The sequence below is a fragment of the Engystomops pustulosus genome, chromosome 1, assembly GCF_040894005.1.
Source record: "Engystomops pustulosus chromosome 1, aEngPut4.maternal, whole genome shotgun sequence".
NCBI classification, from domain to species: Eukaryota; Metazoa; Chordata; class Amphibia; order Anura; family Leptodactylidae; genus Engystomops; species Engystomops pustulosus.
Window position 1 is genome coordinate 136,130,869 of NC_092411.1, and position 19,914 is coordinate 136,150,782.

Consider the following 19,914-nt stretch of genomic DNA (forward strand, 5'->3'; position numbering starts at 1 on the left):
ACAATAATAATAATAATATTAACAACCTTTATATAGTGCCATCTAATTCTGCTGCAATTCCTTTACAATTTCTGGTCCAGCAGTGGTAGTACACCTTTTTTGGCTTCTGAAACAAAGATTTCTTGAGACTGCGTTGGAGTTTGGTATCTAGTTAGACCCTATGGAAAATGCAAGGAGAAACAGTTTTTACACATAACAGCAGCCAAAACCCTCATCTTCCTCTTTTGGAAATGTGTGCCTTTACCTGTTTACTGAGGTTTGGAATATGCTAAGTTGTAGACAATTATAATGTTTTTGACACACATAAAAGGACCTTGGACCCAGGAATTTCTTAATTTCATACAATGGTGTGATATATTACTATTTAACTGATCCTGACCCTATACTCTGGAATCATAGAAGACTGACACTGCCTTAAGACGCTAAACACCAGGACTCTACAGTGTACTTGGTAATGGCGAGTCTTCTTTCTTTTAATCTACTGCATTAATTTATTGGCAGTTTTTTCTGTGTCATATATGTTCATTTAACACCTAGCGCAAGGACTAATTCATTTCAGCGGGCTCGTACACACGACCATGCTTGCCAGTAGGGTTATGCTCAAGTTTGCAGCATGGGCAGCCTTTTCTACTGTCTTCATTGTCTGAGCAGACCTCACATGCTGATAAAACATAGGCTACAAGCAAGGTAGACCTAGATGAGACTAGTGACATTGATTGTGTGGATTGATCAGTTCTGCTAGAAACTCGGGTATAATGTTGATAAACTAATAATTAATGCCCACTTCTTTCTTCTGATGCTTCTGGTATCAAGTTTATCAAACACAATTCTGTTTAGTATATGTTACATTAACTTTATATAATAAAAAGGTTTCAATGCTTATGTTAACCCTTTCAAGTAGGGTTGTATCCCCATCAATCTGTTATAGATAACCTAACCATAGTTTTGAACCACTGTAATAATATTTTGGATATTATTTGAAAAAAACTTTTCCATAATGTTATTGCTATTATTTGAGTATCCATACTTCTTGTAGACCAGCATGGGGTGGTTTCCACTATGTTTGCATTTGTATGTAGGTGTGTATGTATGTATGTGTGTGCGTGAATGTATAGAGATTTAAAAAATCATTTTTTACATTTTAATTTTGGTATCTTTTAAAAAGACATGATGAACAGAAACAGGTATTCGGACCCAAACAAAAAGACAAACAAGGAGATTCTCCTTTAGTATACCAGAGCGAACCCATGCATGGGAGAGAGAAAAATTCTAAGTTCATACTGTATATGAAAAATTGTTATATAGCAGTTATATAAAAGGCTGTTAATAGAGTTATTAGTCTTAAAAATGTAAATTAAAATCTCTATAATAAACATGAAAACACTTAATTCTATGCTACCTTCTGTTTGTGTAAGCCATAGGCTATAATAGTTAACAAGCATGGCTTTTAGTATCTTGTGGCCATAAACTGGTTATTTTCTTTCTAGTACAGGCTTATAGAGCTTATATGATGCTTTGGGCAGCAAATACCAGGTGTTGCTTTATTATTGGTAACAATGGGAGATTAGATACTCACAGATGTTTACAATTTGGAAAGTGCTGCCTTCCTCTAAACAGTAGGCTTTCATCAGCTATGGTGGTGTGATCATTTATTTATGTAAGTGAAGCTCAAAGGAAGTTTCCTAAAAATGAAGGCTACCTTTGTTTATGGTGTCCATTGAATATTGAGAAACTTGAGGTGTATTTTGATGGGAATAAAAAATAGCAATAAAACTGGTCATAATTTGTGTCAATTGAGGTTAATGATCTTGGCCAGAATCACCACCTGGCCTTGATACGAGTAAGGTTTGGTTTGTCTCTGGCGACTACTTGAACCAATGTCGTTGGATGGAAATTGTCAGCTCCAACCCGATCCGGTGCACATTTTCTAAGATACTTGAGTCATAATTCTGGTATTAGGAGTAACTTCATTTTGGCACAAATCCCTATTAATCTTTGTATGCTTGCTGTTTGTTAGACACATGTAAAAATTGTCCAGGGAAGGGGGTGTTGTTTTGTTTAGTCTTTAAAATGTCTGTAAAATGTGGAAAATTTTTATGTATTTACATCTTTTTGCATATATATTTATATATTTTTTTTTTCTGTTAACAGACTTCTTCAGTGAGTGACCATCAATGCTACTACAATGAAACCATAGCTTTTTTCTATAACCGAAGTGGAAAACCTCTAGCCACAGAATGGCACACTGTCAACAAACTAGTAATGGGACTTGGCATCACCGTATGTATTTTCATCATGTTGGCCAACTTATTGGTTATGGTGGCTATTTATGTCAATCGACGTTTCCACTTTCCTATTTATTACTTAATGGCGAATTTGGCCGCTGCAGACTTCTTTGCAGGACTAGCTTACTTTTATCTAATGTTTAACACGGGTCCTAACACTAGAAGATTGACTGTAAGCACATGGCTACTCCGACAAGGTCTGATTGACACTAGCTTGACAGCCTCTGTGGCCAATTTGCTTGCCATTGCCATAGAAAGGCACATTACAGTATTCAGAATGCAGCTGCACACTCGAATGAGCAACAGAAGAGTGGTCGTGGTGATAGTGGTCATCTGGACTATGGCTATTGTGATGGGAGCAATACCCAGCGTTGGATGGAATTGTATCTGCGACCTTGAGCACTGTTCCAACATGGCACCACTCTACAGTGATTCCTACTTAGTCTTCTGGGCTATTTTCAATTTGGTCACCTTCGTGGTTATGGTAGTTCTCTATGCACATATATTTGTATATGTCAGGCAGAGGACTATGAGAATGTCAAGGCACAGCTCTGGTCCCAGGAGAAACCGTGATACTATGATGAGTCTTCTGAAAACCGTTGTCATTGTTTTAGGTAAGTGCTACGGAATATGATGGGGCTATATAAATAAAAATTATTATTATTAGTGTATTCATGTTTCTGTATTTACTTTTCAAACAGACTGGAAATATTTAGTTTACTAAGTACATTGTATGAACTGTACCTCAAAGTGTCAGAATATTACAGTGCTAGAAACTATGAGTATTGACCAGGGATTTATCATGTAATCCTGATTATGGGAGCTTTCGCAGAAACTTCTTTTTCCATCTATTTAATAATCGGGGATGGGTGGGGGGCGGTCACACTGTAGTGGAAGTCCTTTGTGTTTTAGGTCTTCTCACCTCATGACCTGTTTGAATAAGTGGTGGGTGAGCATGAATGCTATTACCTAATGCATGGTCAAGGGAATCGTGTAGATTGACCAGTACAGCACTTTGCTGCCTCTGACAATCCCATAGACTTTGTATGGAGTAGCAGTAAACCTCATTGACCACCACTTAATTCAGATTTATTCTTGCTTTGGTTGAGGAGGAAAAGGTAACACAGCAATCTCATTCATTAGGATGGTGGGATTTCCAATTCCCAATTGTCTAAATACTGACAATTGTGTCTGAAAGTAGCATGTGATGTGCTTCCTAAAGTATGTAAAATATCACATCAAAAACCTCAGATTGAACATGATCTCCAAGTAGAAACCTCTTCCCTTTTTATCCACACGTATCAGTAATGTTAATATATTTTTTTTATTTTTATTTTTTTTGTTCTGTTTTTTTCTTTTGTAATGTCCAGTGTAAGACCATAAAGATACAAAAGGGGCAATAGCTTTTGTATTACCATCAACTGGTGTTCTGCAAGGATCTTTCCCAATCTACTATACTGGCAGTCACCAGAGTCACGTAAAAGATAGGTTCTTCAGGTTTGTTCATAGGTTTAATTTGTATGTGAGTTGGAACTGGTATATTTTACCATTGTGACTCCCTGTGACAAAACTTTTATGGTGTCGTAGAAACAAGGATCAGTAAAGTTTGATTAGACACCTTACAGCTGATCATTGCAGCCTGGGACTAAAGTAAAGCATCCAGTCCGGGTGTCCTTAAAGATAACCTGCAATGCAAATTAACTCACCCAAAATAAATACCTAATTAAAAACTATTGCCCTTATCCCTAAATGGTTCATTTGGCTGAAATGTTAAAAAAAACTGTTATCTGTTATATGCAACTCGCCAGATGTGAGTCCATCACACTAAGTGAATCCATTGAGGCCCTGTATATTCAGTAGTTACTTGAATTGCCCTGCCTCACTACCACAAAAAATTTTGTTATGTGGAACATTGAAAGAGTGCTCTGTTACATCATTGGCCGCTTCATGTCATGTGACCAGGGGGATGTCATCTAAAGTCCTGTTACATTTGCACAGTCTACCCCATGTATGTATCTGATCACATGAAATCACAGCAGCGTCCACGGAGGCATGCTTTGATCCAGCCATGATTCTGTCATGTGATCAGATATATACATGGGGTAGACGTTGCAAATGTAACTGGGTAAAGGACTTTAGATGACATCACCCTGGTCATATGATATGCTGAGAAGAGGCATGCGGAGGTATAGATGGGAGGAACTGGCCGAGCAGGAAATATCCCCTTTGATGCCAGATAATATAAGATAAAGTTCATTTAAGGGGATGTAAGGGAAACTATTTTTAGCTAAAAAAAAAAAAAAAGAGGGTTAGTTACTAGGGCTCTATGGGAACCTGTCACTAGCTGTATTTGTGGAAATGTGATGACCGATTCCCTTTAAGTTGGCGACCACCTGTATATTGACAGTAAAAAAAATTGCGTTGCCTTTATATACAAAATAATAAACTGATGCTATACTGTATAGTGTGTATGGAAGAGTAAAAGCAATACCAAAATTCATTTTACAATCCACTCCTCCATACAAGGAATCCAATTTTTTTACAAAAAAACTCAACAAATTTATTGTACAATTTGGACCTTGTCATGTATAATATATCCTATTGTCCTATTTCTGCGTGACACACATGATCTGCTGTTAAATTATAGTAAAATTACAAAAAAAAGACTGAACATCTGCAGGACGTCCCATCTTTATACCCTGTATGTTCTTTACTTTCACCTATAATATTTGAATAGATTTCAATCTACCCTTTTATACCATGACCAATTTATGCATTATTTACATGCAACATTACTCGAGAGTTGTTTTCTTATAGACACAATAAATATATGTTATGGATAAGTCTAAGTTTGCTTCTACATTAGAGACACATTTGAAGTACATATAGTGTACAGAATGCAGAGCATGTGTGTGACACCGTGACCGACCCAAGTGTTGCAAGTCGGCAGGTTACTTTGGTCATGTTGGTGTCCATCTTTTTAGCTGATCACTGTTGGTTTTGTATTTCTTAGTGCAGATGTGAACAGAGCCCTTCTCTATGGTTACATGCTGCTACTTATGATGCTTGTGACTTAATTGTACTTCAAAGTGGACACCCTAAGAAACAAATGGTAAACTTCTGTAATGTGAACAAAAATCCTGAACACCCCAATGTAAAATTTGTAGATCGGAGTTCCCACAATTTTTTATGGATTAATAACTAGCTGTCTATTCATTAAGGGAAAGAAGCCTATTCATTAAATGTCAGCCTTTGTTTAGCTCCCACCACAGCGGTATTATTAACAGGGAGGATTGTTGTGCTTGTGAATAAGATGACCCCAGAAAGCTTAGCGGAGAAACTGGGATTAGGCACCAGGCGTCATCTATTTAGTAGTTCCAAGAGTGACATAAGACAGTTGAATGTGTTTCTATGATTTGTTGGCACAGTTACTCTCCATGTACAACTGAACTCTGTGTGTCCATGTTTTTCGGATTTTAGCTTGATGAGTCAGATACTGCAAATTTTTCCAAGCTCACAAGTGTCATTTTCAGCAATACATAATCCATGATACCAATCAATTACTCTGGTATTAAAGAATATTTTGCTTTTCTGGCATGTCTGTGTTATTAAATCCTTTTACTCCCTCCATGAAGGACTCTAAAGGTAGTCGTTGACTTAACGTATCGCTTACGGCTGATTCATTAAATTATACATTGTGCAGGGCCTGAAGGGAGGAGCATGACTCAATGTTCTGGTTAGTTTCTAGGAATACAATGAAAATGGGTTGTGCTCCTGAGTTACTAGTTCCATGTGAGCATCTACATAATGAAAACGATGTAGACTTCAATTGTGACCAGGAGATCAAAGTTGTCTTTGTGACAAATTTGATTTTGTTTTGCCATACTCACATTCTCCTATTTCTTAGTCTCGGAATACACTAAGCATTGCGTTCCAAATAGTCTTACTAGAGAAGCTATTTATTGCTTGCAAGTTCTGCTGTATTTTCAAATGAATGGCTTCCTTTTGGCCTGCACCAAGCTGGCCTGTGGTATAGTAATAGAATCTTTGCTTTTTTTTAAAAAAAAAAAAACTTATCTGAAGTGAAAGCAAATAATTAAAGAAAGTTTCTGGAATCATTTCTTATCTAAGAAAACGCCCATTTCTTAAACAGTCCTTGCCTAAAATGATTAATGTTTGTATTATTGAGAAGTGAACTATGGTCATCCTTGTAATATGTTAGTATTGTATTTGTAAATTAAAGAAATAATTAACCCCTTCAGGGCCGCACATCAGAAATATAACTTTGCTGGTCGTGAAGGGGTATATAGAGAGGGCTCTCGTTAAGCTGTGGGTGTATTACACCACTGACACCAGCTGGAAACTGCAACAGTCAATGCTGGCACCAATCACCGCAGTTAACCTGTTCAGTGCTGCAGTCTAATTCGACCACAGTACGTAATAGTGCTGCATTTGGCACCGCAATCTTGGATCCCCAATATCAAAGTTATATCCCTGAAAATGTATTTTCATCCCGCAGACGACCCCTTACACTGAAGTATGAAAAGTAAGCAGTTGTATGAAGTTTTTAAGCACGTTAAAAAGATTTCAGAAAGTAGAATATAAATGGCATATGAAAATGCCTAGATTATCAGACAGAATCATTACACAAAACACACTAATGCTATTTCATACATTGTCTTCTAGCATATACCGTAAATCTATAAAAACTGTAGTGTTCTCGCCTTGTATCCAGTTTTGAAGTCTATTTCAATTTGAGAAGAGATTCCACTCTTTATTTTCATTGTCTTACAATGTTAGGGAAACGGCGCCCCCAGTGGCGACATATTTTAATGCTCTTTGGAACAAAGCACCTTTTCAGATATGGAATAGACCTGCATTGCTTTGAGTACTAGAGACTGCAGTATACACTTCAAAGTACAGTGCATTTCTGTGATGTTCCTTTTAAACTGCGCCTTTGTCAGCGAGAGACAGAATTTGCTTTATGCTCCACTGCTGTAACTGGATCTGTATAAAAACTTTAAATTGAAAAGGTGTAGATGATCTAGGAATATATCAGGAGGGGGTTTACTGACACATAATGAAAGTGTTTGCTGTGTGTATGCAGAAGGTCTCTCTTCCTGAATAACATGGCATTTTTGCTGTAAAGAGCCTTTCATGAGAAGTGTCGACTGGAAACTCTAGGGATTCCCCTCTCCATTTGGAAACTTTGCTGTATATAAAGTTACTGGCAAGATGAAATGCTGATGTAAATAAAATGAGGTAAAGGCTGAGTGGATGAGTGAAAGAAGCCTCCCATTAGGACTTGACCTTGCTATGTACATCACGGATCATAGATGTAGAAGTAAAGGGCTGTATTTTTGAGTACTGACGTTACTAAGGGATTACGATGCTCCATGATGCTATGATTGAAATGGAGGCTAACATGATTTGTGCTGTGAAACCACAGAAACAGTGCGTGTTTGTTCAGAATAGTATAGGGACACGTGACAAGGCAGGAGTATGTTTCATTTGCTTTGCATTACTTGATCACAGCAATAACGTTTTTATTTCAGTTCTCTGGCCATCTTAGGGTAAATGCACATGGTCTGAATTATGCAGTAAATCTGTGTGAGGGCTAGTTCAAAGTGGAGGGAAAAAAACCCTACAATCCGCCTCCTGTATGAATGGGGGGTAGTTGTAGATTTTCTATGCTTGTGGCATTATAACAGACTAAAGAAGAATAGGAAATCTACCATCAAAATCTAGCGTGATAAACTAGGGACACTTACTCATAGATCCAGACGCATTGACCGTCTAATATTTGTCAGTGTCTACACGCAGTGTTGCAGTTCCCAGTTGAAATCTATGGGCTTTGGAAAATTTAATGTACACAAAGCTAATTGATTTTTTTTTTTTTTTTAAAACGTCTAATTAAACAAATATATTGATCCATTGCTTTTGATTTAATGATTAAAGACAAACGATTTGGGAAGGGACACCTATTAGGATGACTAAGGGTGCATTTACACAAATGTATGCCCACCGGGCCATAGTAGGTGCCCAAACGTCTGGGGCAATGGGGAGGAGGAGGGGTGTGCACAAGGAGAAAGAAAGGACATGTCCTATCTTTTCCCTGTGTAAGGAGCGGTACGGTGCTGCACGTTTGACGCCATTGCTGCCTATGGGGGTGTGAATGCGGCCTACGTAGTTGACTTGTTTACTTTTTTAACTTTTTTTTTTTTTTTTTTTGCCATGCATTCATCAGGCTACCATTTTTCTTAAAGGAAACCTACCATTTGATTTGAAGCAAACGTACCTAACAACAGATATAACATTATGATAATAAGCTCGGTCACTTCTATGGATGGTTCAATGCTTCTCCTAGCAGGTGAGTTATTCACTGCAGGAGAGGATGATGTAATCCATGCGTTGTGCCTGAAGGCAGAATAATCAATTGCTGCACCATCCCCCAGCTGCTGTGTATGATTGATCATGTATTGACTAACCACCATTTGTAATTACAAGCTCTGTGTAATGTGTTTATCTAGGCAGCCAGCCTGACCCAGCTTTCCCAAGGTCAATTGTTTTTTCAGCAAAACCACTCGGAACAGGTATTAACCAAAATATGATCCTGCATAAGTGTAGCTAAAGCATTCTCAAGGTATGTTTGCTCCGTAGTGCATCAAATCAAATGGTAGATTTCCTTTAAGGAGAAAACTTCTTGAAATACTGTTGTATTGTGTATTGAAGCAGTGCATTTTACAGTCCCCTATAATTTACATTTGGTCGCAGCGTTTCTTGTAGCATAAAATTTTTTCGTGAGAAAATGGAGATAAGGACACTATATGTGTAGCTACTAAATCAAATATTGGCCTTACATCTTCAGTTTTAAAAATGCACTGCATTGTCAAGTCTGCCACTTCCGTCTGCTGATAAGCAGTGGATTTCCTTGATAAAACATCCTTTCAATGTTTAGACATGTCAAAGCATCTCCTGTCTAGTCACTAAATATTCATGTGGACACTTGTAAAGGTAGCTTATCATTAAGAGGCCATGGATTGATAGTATAAAGCTGAACTGTACAGCGCTGCCCTGCAATTTTACTTTTCTGGAGAATATTGACTGTTCCAAAGTTGCAGGTCTTATTTTATAAGCTGCTATTTTGGGGAATTGGTGTTACAGAAACCATTTGTTTTGCCAATAATTGCCCCATGTGAAGGCTCCCATTAGGGGAGTCACCCGTGGGTAGGAAGTTTCACTAATCCTATAGATGGTAAATGGGCAGCCTTGTATACTGTAGCAAAAGTATATAGAGGCACAGGTAGAGTGTGGTACTGTAAAAACAGTAGTATATTAAATGGACCGATTTGTCATGCTTTGTGCAGTGCTGCTTAATCTGGAGGCGCTTTATAAATAATTATTATTATTAAATGGAGGACAAGGTTATTGTATTGGACCCTCGGTCTCTCCATGTAGGAGTACTCTGTATTTACAGTGCCCATTAATTGGTTGGGGGGGGGGTATTCAATGTTAAAGGACTTTCCAGCAAACATTTTTTTAACCGTTAATTTACTCATGTAAAGTCTGTTTACAATGTAGCAGACAAGTCTAAATACGGAGCTGCATTAACCAAGCACTGTTGGAGCTGTGCTACCACCATTATTCTGTGATAGTCGCCTCATTGGTGAGGAACAGTAGTGACATCAATAACTTTAGCCCATTTGATACTGTTCTTTTTACAAAGAATGGCTGGACCATTATACAAGCTCTTATACCTCTTGTGTCACCCACTCATCCTCATAGACTGTAAGCTCTTGCGAGCAGGGCCCTTTCTCCTATAGATTCATATGACATTTTGTACTCTGTAATATTATATTTGTATATGTCCTCTATGATTTGTAAAGCGCTGTGGAATTTGATGGGGCTATATATAGATTATTATTATTAGTCTCCTTTAAAGGCACCCTGTCATGATGAAAGCCATTTTACATGATGAAAGGTTGCAATGGCCTCTGGCATGTAAATTTTAAAAATGTCATTTGCTTGCATCTGAATAATTCCAGTACTTCTTAATTGTTTCTGTAACATTACCTGGCTCCCTGCCAGCAGTGTGTGGGGAGTCCCAGGAGTGGGGGCAGTTCAAATGGCAAGAGTTGTCTTATACACAAAACCTTCTCCCCTCCTCCTCATTCATTGCCCACCACCCACCCCCCTGCCTTTCCCTTGCTCCCTCCCCCTTATGTCAGCTCACTGCTGCAAGCCATTCTCATTTGATCTACACAACAAAGGTTTTTTTTTTTAATTAGCATGTCAGAGACTATTGGATCCTGTCATAATAATAATTAATAATAATTATTTATTTCATGTAAAAATTACCTTCCTCATGACAGGTTCCCTTTTAAGGTGTAATATAGAATTACAGGAAAATTATAAATTGTGGTTAACAAGTAATTTTCCACAACTAATGTTTAATGATCATTCAATATAAAAGGGTAGAGACTATGAATCTGCTCCCTTTTTTTCATTACAAATTTTTTTTAAAAATGGTTGGACTCCATTAATGTTCATAAAACATTGTTACTGACTTTGCAGGGGAAATGTAGGACATTGTGTTATTGGTGGCTGGAGCCTTATTACACTTCTGGAATTGATCACTCGGCACAGGAAGGAAATATTTTCCTGTCCAAGTTATTCCCAGTTTCCATCATACATTGCATCATTCACATATTATTCTAGGGTGTTAAATAAACACTGCTTCCTTCTTTATATAAGGATAATAGACATGGGGATAAAATATCAATTGGTACATTAAAAGAGATATATACCAAGTGAGTTATTCATTTCCAAGCCCATAATAGGAAGTAATAATGGATCATTTGCAATAGACTTGCTTTTCTTGATGTGGAAGCCTACCTGATGGTTTTGGGGAAGCTCCACAAGTAGTACTCATGCCAGTCTGGAAATAGGATTTGTTACTTAATGGCTTAATGGGCCAAATTTTCCAGAGATGTATCAGCTATATAGATTGGTTTTTAAGTACAACCACATGACATGTTGGGATATTTACGTACCTTTTTCATTACATTAACTATTAAAATGGCAAAAAAAAAAAATTCAAAAGGCATTATATACTATGAAACATGTGCACATTGTTTGCAGTCTGTCACTGGTGTCCAAGTTCTGCTCAGTCACCAATGATGGTAGAAAACCTATGGGACCTGTTCTATAAGTTGGTCTGGGCATTCGGCTCATACATGGGACAGTGGAACCCATGGCACATTTTCATAGCATGACATATCTCAGTACTCAACCTTCCTCTGTATAAAACTTTTCTTGTTTTTAATAATGCAAATTTTTTATATTTCTATAAATGAGGTGTCCAAATATCATTATGCGAGTACAGGACATATGGGCTGCAATACTGAAAAATAAGATCATTGATCACTATTATCAGGTCAAACTGAACTTAGTGAGGCTTGAAAATGCATTCATTGTCCTGGCTAGATTATGCATTGGCATTGTGGTTGCTGGATGAGTTGTTTTTTTGCTCCCACAAGTCGCTCACATGTGAACGGATGGACAGGCCACTTCACATCTGTTTATCTTCAAATGCTATGTACATTATGAACTTTGAATAGGTTTAACATAACCTACACAAGCCTCTATTGGTATCAGTGCCAAATGGCCACCTTCCTCTGGTTGTGTAACGTCTCTTGGTCTACGCTCTGTAGACTGCAGATTCTATCTTTCACATCTATTCAGCGTACTGTGAGCATAAGACAACATATTTCAGATGTGCTTAACATTCTCAGATAAACACAAAAATCTTTAGACTGCGTGAGTAATGTAAAGCAAGTGTTTGCCTATCGTTGAACATGGACTGGTTTAAGTCACTCATTTCCACAGAAAATCAACACAGGAACAAAAATGCCTTCAAAGAACGCTTTCGTTTAGCGCTTTCCTGTCTAAATTGCCTGACCTTGTATGAAAAGTAATTGCAGCCATGGCTTTTACATACTTATCATTTTAAGTGTTCTCTCATGCTGCGTCTGGTTTGCATTTCTGCTAATTTCAGGCTTGTAGAAGACAGAACGGTTGCTCCAGACTTTCATGTGCAACTTCGGCCTTGCATTTATGCTTTAATATTTCTATAAAAAAAAGTTTTTAAAGTTTTCAAGAGCACCAATCTCCTTCCATGACATCTCTGTGGTAATACCCTGTTTCCCCTAAAATAGGGCATCCCCCGAAAATAAGGCCTATTACAATTTTGTTCGATCTTAGAAATATTAGGCCTCCCCTGAAAATAAGACCTAGTGGCAGACAATGCTACATCTCCCCTCACGCCGTACATTAGTATTAGTAGATCTTTTAGATTCTGCAATAGGTTGTGACAGGGGTAAAGAATTACAGAATAAAATCACTGACTGTTGCAGGACAAATACACTACAAGCAACAACATGGACATGAAGTGGTCATTTAAGGAAAGTGATATTGCTAAACATGAGAAGTTGGGGCCAAATATTCCATTAGTTCAGAGTTTGGAGAGTAATAAGGAAGTAGATTTTTTTTGTTCACTAATAAATGTAAATTCTTGTTCATGGAAAAATAAGAATCCCCTGAAAATAAGACCTAGTGCCTCTTAAGGAGCAAAAATTAATATAAGACACTGTCTTATTTTCGGGGAAACAGGGTAACTGAACTTGTGGTGCACCTTTACTTGTTAATTTATGTTGTGCCATTCCTGTGTCCCTGGATGGTGTGATGGTGCCTAAAATATTGCTGAAATAGGTCCACATTTTTGTAACTATAACCCTAAAGAAAATTAAAACTGATGATTATATGATGATTGAAGAAAAACTACTCCTTTCTCCATTGAGAGATATGATTCACTGCAGTGGAAGCTGTTGGAGTCCAGTGCAACCAGTGCCTTTAAGCAGGAAGTGCTAACCTTGTGTCCATTCTGCATTAGACCGCTGGGCGACTCTTTGCCCTTCACATGCCATTCATTTACACTTGACAGAATGAACAAAACAATGGCACTTTCAGTCCGGCCTGGAAACGGCAGACACCAAAAGCTGCCTTTGGAACCCTGAAGAGTTTGTTGCAGAAGTAACAAACCCTTCTACCTCCAAATCTCATCCATAGTCGATGTGTAAGCAACATAGTATTTGAAGAAGACATGGCACTTCCTCATAGATCCAGGCAACACGACTGTGGTAACCTTCTTATATTTGTTATCTATGACCTTCTTTCTAAAAGAAAGTTTTAAAATTAATCTACTGAGCCTGAAAGGGCTACTGGGGGCAGACAGATTCACAGGCAGTGGGCAAGGAGAATTTCCCCTCCCACTGTGTGCTGAAACTACCTGTGTGACAGTGAGATTACATCGGACAGTGGGGGGGGGGGCAGTGTTACATCCTGTGAGAGGCTCTGGGAACTGCCCCAGTAGTCTCTCAGGCTCATTAGCATAATGTTAAACGTTTATTTTAGAAGGAAGGCGGCCATGGATAACAATTATATAAAGATTACAAGTCACAGTGTCTGGATCTATGAGTACGTGTCCCAGGTTTATCATGCTTGATTGTGATGGTAGATCTCCTTTAAATTTGAAAACTACAAATCCAAGTGACCCGTTCCTAGAAAAGAATGTGTTTTCCCTTGTTTTGTTTAATTCAACTTCATGTGAATGACACTCTCACGCTCTTCTGGTTTTAGTCAATTATCTGATAAGAATGGGGTTGCTGGAAGGGGAAATGTTTGATTGACAAACACTTCCTTATTTAGACGGCCTTAGGAAAAGACATTTGTAATTTATTTTCTTTTTCTCACGTCAAACTTGTTTTACAGCACTTCATTTATTTTAGGCATTTTTTGCATGTGGTTAGTCACTTTAAAGACTATTTAGTAGCATACAGTGAAAACACTTACTGTATTTACCAAATTATTATTAAACAAAATGATACTGAAGAAAAAATGCTGAAAAATGTCTATTCAGGCGCATTTCTATTTCCCTGTTATATCTGTTTACCTTTTATTTTCTAAATCGAAACATCCAGTGGCTGTCACCACTCCACCAATAAAGTCAGCCATATGTTTATTACTTGCTCTTACATAGTTGTTTGCACCACCCACTTATATCTAAACCAGACCGGTGTCTGGCCAGTATCCTGCAGATGGCTGCTTCCTATCATAAAGTTACCTAATGCCGAGGTGCGGCTGAGTGCAGGATAGGCTTCCGCTGTGACCTACTAGAGGCCAGTGGGAGATCTCTATAAGGGTATGGTCACACGTTGCAGTTAAAACTGCATCGCAATCAGCTTTGAGGTGGTTTTAGGTGCAGTTTTGTCAATTTACCAGGTGAAAGACATGAACTGAAGGAGTGAATTTGATTTTGAAGGGGAAACCTACTCCACAAATCTCTCTCACTCCTTCAGTTCATGTCTTTTACCTGTTAAATTGACAAAACTGCACCTAAAACCACCTCAAATCAGTTTTAACTGCAACATGTGACTTCACCCTAACCACACTGCAAGAAACTGCTATTAATTTTGTGATTACACCACCTCCACGACATGTGGACGTGAAGGGGTGTATGCAGGCATTCCTGTCCCATGCCTACGAATATATATAAAAAACCTGTGAACACTCAACACTGAATGTAAGACAGGTTTTTACACAAAACTACGCTATACCTGACCTGGTGTCATTTTGTTCGCCAGTGTAGGACGGCCGGCAGATACATCATGAGGTCTAAGCCTCATGATGTATCTACCGTGACCACGGCACTTTATCCTATACTGGTGCACGGAGAGTACTAAAGGATGTTTTTTTTTTCTGGAGTCTCCCTGTGTAATTCCTGTTGCAACACTTGGTGGGTAGTGATGGACACAAGAGGGGAGATTTTTCTGAAGTGTCTGAGAGCAGAACTGTTCTTGTTGCCCATTGCAACAAATCAGAGCTCACCTTTCATTTTCCCACAGCTGTTTATAAAATGAAAGCTGTGCTGTGATTAGTATCCATGGGCAACTAGAACAGTTTTACCAAAGATAATTTGTGTCACACATGCATTATAGATGTTTTTTTTTTTTTTTTAACTTGGTGTTGAAAAGCTTGCTTTTCTTCAGAATGAAGGAAACCATTAGCACACATGGAGGAGGTGTGGTTTAGCACAACTGAGGTGCGTGTTTTTTCATGTCTTAGTCCATAATTGCACTATTTTAGGCTCATAATATTGCAGAATTACCGAGATGCAACTTTTCTGCAGCAAAAACATGCACGTCAGTTGTAGTAAATACTCTCACACTGTCTAAACAGCCATATGGTACTTGTTGTCTTGCAATTATCTCTGTAAGACCACATGTAATGAAGAATTTAATTTTTTTTACTCATGATTCTTTATAAATGATTTAACTAAATAAGGTCTACCTCTGTCTGTCTGATCTATTTTGTTTGTATAGGTTGCGGTATTAAATTGAAATCCTACTACATTATATATGAGGGCCTGAAGCTTAAAGCGATCTTTTTAACAGGAATGTAATTTTTAGCTGCTTTTGTCTGCATTCTGAATCATTTCAGTTGTTTATACAAGTTAAATTCACATTTACCTGGCTCCCTGCTCCCGGGATTGGGACAACTGTAGCCTATGTGTGCCTGTGTCAGTCCTTGCTCTTTCACCCCTCACCACTTCCTGTCAGGTTCTCTTCCATACCATTCTCCTAGATCCCCTGCCTGCTTATTGAACATATCAACACCTAAAAAGGACATTCCTGGTGACAGGTTTGCTTCAAAATTGTTAGGCTGCTTTACTTGAAGTTAAAGGACATCTCCCACCATTTTCTCGGTGGTAGACCGTCTCATACGCCACCCTCGTTACCTTATGCTCTCTACTGAGCCTCTTTGCGCTTCCTCTGGGGCCCCCGTGGTATGGAGAAAAGAAACTTTTATGTCTATTGAAATGAGCCGTAGGCGCTGAGGGTCTCGTCTGGCGAGCACCTCCTGGCTCCTCCAAAGGCTAATTTATGCACGCCCCCAGCCTTATTCGTATCACCGCTTCCAGTTTCCTGCGCGGTCAGTCAGCCGGTGACGTCATCCGGCACTCTCTATTTCTTGCGACAGAAGAGTGCCGGATGATGTCACCGGCTGCCTGACCATGTGAGTAGCTGGGAGCAGTGCATATGAACGAGGCATGGGGGGGGGGCTAGCATTAATTAGCCTTCGGAGGAGCCAGGAGGCACTCCTCGGACGAGACCCTTAGCGCCTCTGGCTCATTTAAATTAATATAAAAGTTTATTTTCTCTTTACCACGGTGTCCCCGGAGGAAGCGCAAAGAGACTCCATATAGAGCATAAGGTGTATGGCATATGGGACAGTCTACCACCGAGAAAATGGTGATGGATGTCCTTTAAGCTTCAGTGCCACATATAGCCCATGGACAGATATGGTGTAGTTTTGGAAATAAGAAGTAGCCATGTTTTTCAATCCCTCGAAGGCCTTCCTTTTTGCATGATTTTGGTGAGTGCCGGGATCTTCTTTACAAACCTGTACTGAGGCTGAGGCCATACCCGGAGCACCACTGTTTTACTGAGTGCCGTCCATCTACTGTTTTGTCCTGTAATCTACATGTAATCTACTAACTGTCTTATTTTCTGGTTTTTCTGCAGGAGCCTTTATTATTTGTTGGACTCCAGGTCTGGTTCTGTTACTACTGGACGTGTGTTGTCCACAGTGTAATATTCTGGACTATGAGAAGTTTTTCCTTCTACTGGCTGAATTCAACTCTGCTATGAATCCCATCATTTATTCTTACCGAGACAAGGAAATGAGCGCCACGTTTAAACAGATCCTATGCTGCCAGAGAACGGAAAACACAAACGGGCCCCAAGAGGGTTCTGACCGATCTGCATCCTCACTCAACCATACTATTTTGGCTGGTGTGCACAGCAACGACCATTCTGTTGTGTGAACTGGGACCGAACAGGTCATAAGTCAGGACCATGTAGGCCATGTTGGAGTGTGTGCCTTACTGCTGAATGCTGCAGAGCCAGCATAAGGACAGGAACACATTTTATTACTATTCCTGAACACAACAGACTAACTCCAAACGTACTGAAAACTGTCAACCTTAACAAATGAATGTCTAATGCTCCACAATAGCAGCTCACCCATGTTTATAGACTTAACATATCTAAAACTGCCATTTCTGTAGAAACTTGGTTCATTACAAAACAAATAGTTGAAAAGAAATATATTCCATAAAACACAATCTAAAGTTTAGTATCGTCAGCATGCTTGAGATGGACACTGTTTTGGAGTGGTTTGTTAACATTTGTATAGCTGCACTGCCTTAAAGTGGGGGGAGAGAAGAAAATAGATATTTTTCTAATATAAACAAAAGCATTGTGCTAGTTTTTTTTGTGTGTAGTCTTTCTCTGTTATAATGTTTTATTTTATAAATATATAATTTTGGTATTTTGTTTTGTACATTTTTTTTCTAGATTTCTAGAGGCATTTGTAAGAATTAAAAATGCACAATACCTGTCTTAACCTCTAGATAAATAAACAGGATTGCAAGTAGCTGAGATTAACTTTGTAACTTGTGCTGATGTCATCATGGAGACTGTATTATAATGACACTAAATAAGGGGAACATTGCGATTTAGCAAAGTCGTTATTTTTATATAGGATTATGAGGGATAATGCTCCTACCTGTCTCCTACCTATCTAAAGGACTACGTTTTTTTTTTTTGTGCCAAAATGATTGGCATAGTGTCAGTATTTTCTCGCTGAATTTATGGACTTTGTCTATTTCAGAGCCTGTTTTTATATTTATATCATCTGAAGTATTGATCTGCCATAAATAAGGTCCCTTGGAGTGTACAAAAAAAACACAAAAAACTTTTTCCTGATAATTTTCCCTTATCGGTAAAGCAATGTTTTGCTAGTCTATAACTATAAAGGTCACTTTGGCTATAATAATGACCAGACCCAGGGGCCTAGGAGGTCCCAAGAGGTCTCTCTAACCTATAGGACTATGGCTTTGCTCTTTAGGTTTCATACAGGATCTGGGATCCTTAGCTTGTGTTTCTTGCCACAGCAAAAGCCACCCTCACGCTGGTATATATCTCTTTTTTTTTTTTGTTTTCAAGCAGAAAAAAAAGAAAAGAAATAAAGAGTGAAGCAAACCTTTAAACCATTTTGCTTCAGGATATGACTGTCATCTATAAGTATTATGTTTAAATTTACCTGGTAAGTTCATTAAAATGATGACTTCTTATGGGTCTATAAGAAGGCCATGCACTTTTTATGGCTGTCTGTTACATACTGTATAGGACAACAGCTATTCTTCCTGAACCCTCACATAGTGTATGTGCATGTTTACTCCATAGGTAAAAGGGGAGCAAGACCCCCATCATCAAGAGGTTAGTGGCTTCTCTTGTCTGAGAACAAAAGGACTGGGCATGAAATCTATCAATATATTAAATGCCCTTGGCTTTACAGTTAGCACCACAGTAGATTTACCTAATCCTTACCAAACACAGGTTATAAGCTACATTTATAATTTCATAATTAGTTAACCACTTCATATTTTCATAGTATATCAAATAACCTGTTCCTATCCCATAATGGCCAGTAACTTGTATTAACCAATACATTGCAATAAGGTTTCAATAGAAAGGTTTTGCATTGCAAAATATATTTTCATCCATGGTATTTTGTTTGATGTCTTTAATTCATTCTGAGAACTGTTGGATCGTATCCAAGAAAAAAAAAATGTGCACTCAAGATGAACTTTTTTTTGATGCTGTGTGATTTATAAACAATGAATTTAATTATTGAAAATGTGTAACATCTTGTTCACACAATGGACCCTTCATCAGACTTGAATTGAAGGATGAAGAAGGACTCAGAAGTTGATGCAGAGGGCTTTGTGAATTGCGAATGTAGATTGATAAGTCAATATTCCGAAGGGAATATGGAACTCTTCTAGAATATCAGTGGGCTTATATACAGAGCGAAATGTATGTGTAATTGGAACTATTGAAATTTGTGTTACAAAGATTTGTTGTCATTTATTATATGTGGTCAAGAGGGAACCAAGTGATCATTGATCACGTGATTGCACTAGCAATGTGAAGGAATTAAAGGCAGTGGTACAATGGTACTGTGATGGTTATTATGTACAATATAACTAGTAACTGGCAGAATGCCATAGGTAAAATGTATATTAGGTAGAAATTTGACATGTATTTACCTGCCCTTCTCTAAGAAGTAAAAATAAAATGAAATACCTTGGTTTAAACAGGACATCCATGGGACATTTTGTTTTGATATCTTTATTGTGCACTACACTTATGATGTATGCATCTATAAATCATGTTTGTAAGGATATACAGTCGTTAACTATGTGCATGTGTGGCACTTTTGAGAATACAGAAAAATCCTTAAAGTGAACCTGTTGCCAGGAATGTCACTTTTAGCTCGTGACAGCTCACAATAGCCTATGCCAGTGATGGCTAACCTATGGCACTGGTGCCAGAGGTGGCACTCGGAGCCCCTTCTGTGGGCACTCAGGCAATCACCAGAGATGACTCCAGGCATCTTCCTGCAGTCCCAGACAGCCCATTTTAAAGTGACAGCTCTACCTGGG

The 19,914-nt window shown here is 38.4% G+C and overlaps 1 protein-coding gene across 2 annotated transcripts in view; it reads left to right on the top strand.

The window, feature by feature from the left end:
* LOC140133753 (lysophosphatidic acid receptor 1-B) overlaps nucleotides 1-19,571 on the top strand; it is a 91,452-nt gene extending 71,881 nt beyond the window's left edge. For both annotated transcript variants that reach the window (XM_072154335.1, XM_072154327.1), the window contains 2 exons: nucleotides 2,152-2,899; nucleotides 16,928-19,571. In XM_072154335.1, coding sequence (XP_072010436.1) covers nucleotides 2,152-2,899; nucleotides 16,928-17,229 — 1,050 coding nt within the window. In that variant the 3' untranslated portion in view covers nucleotides 17,230-19,571. The remainder of the gene's footprint in view (nucleotides 1-2,151; nucleotides 2,900-16,927) is intronic.
* The last annotated feature ends 343 nt before the right edge of the window (nucleotides 19,572-19,914 follow it).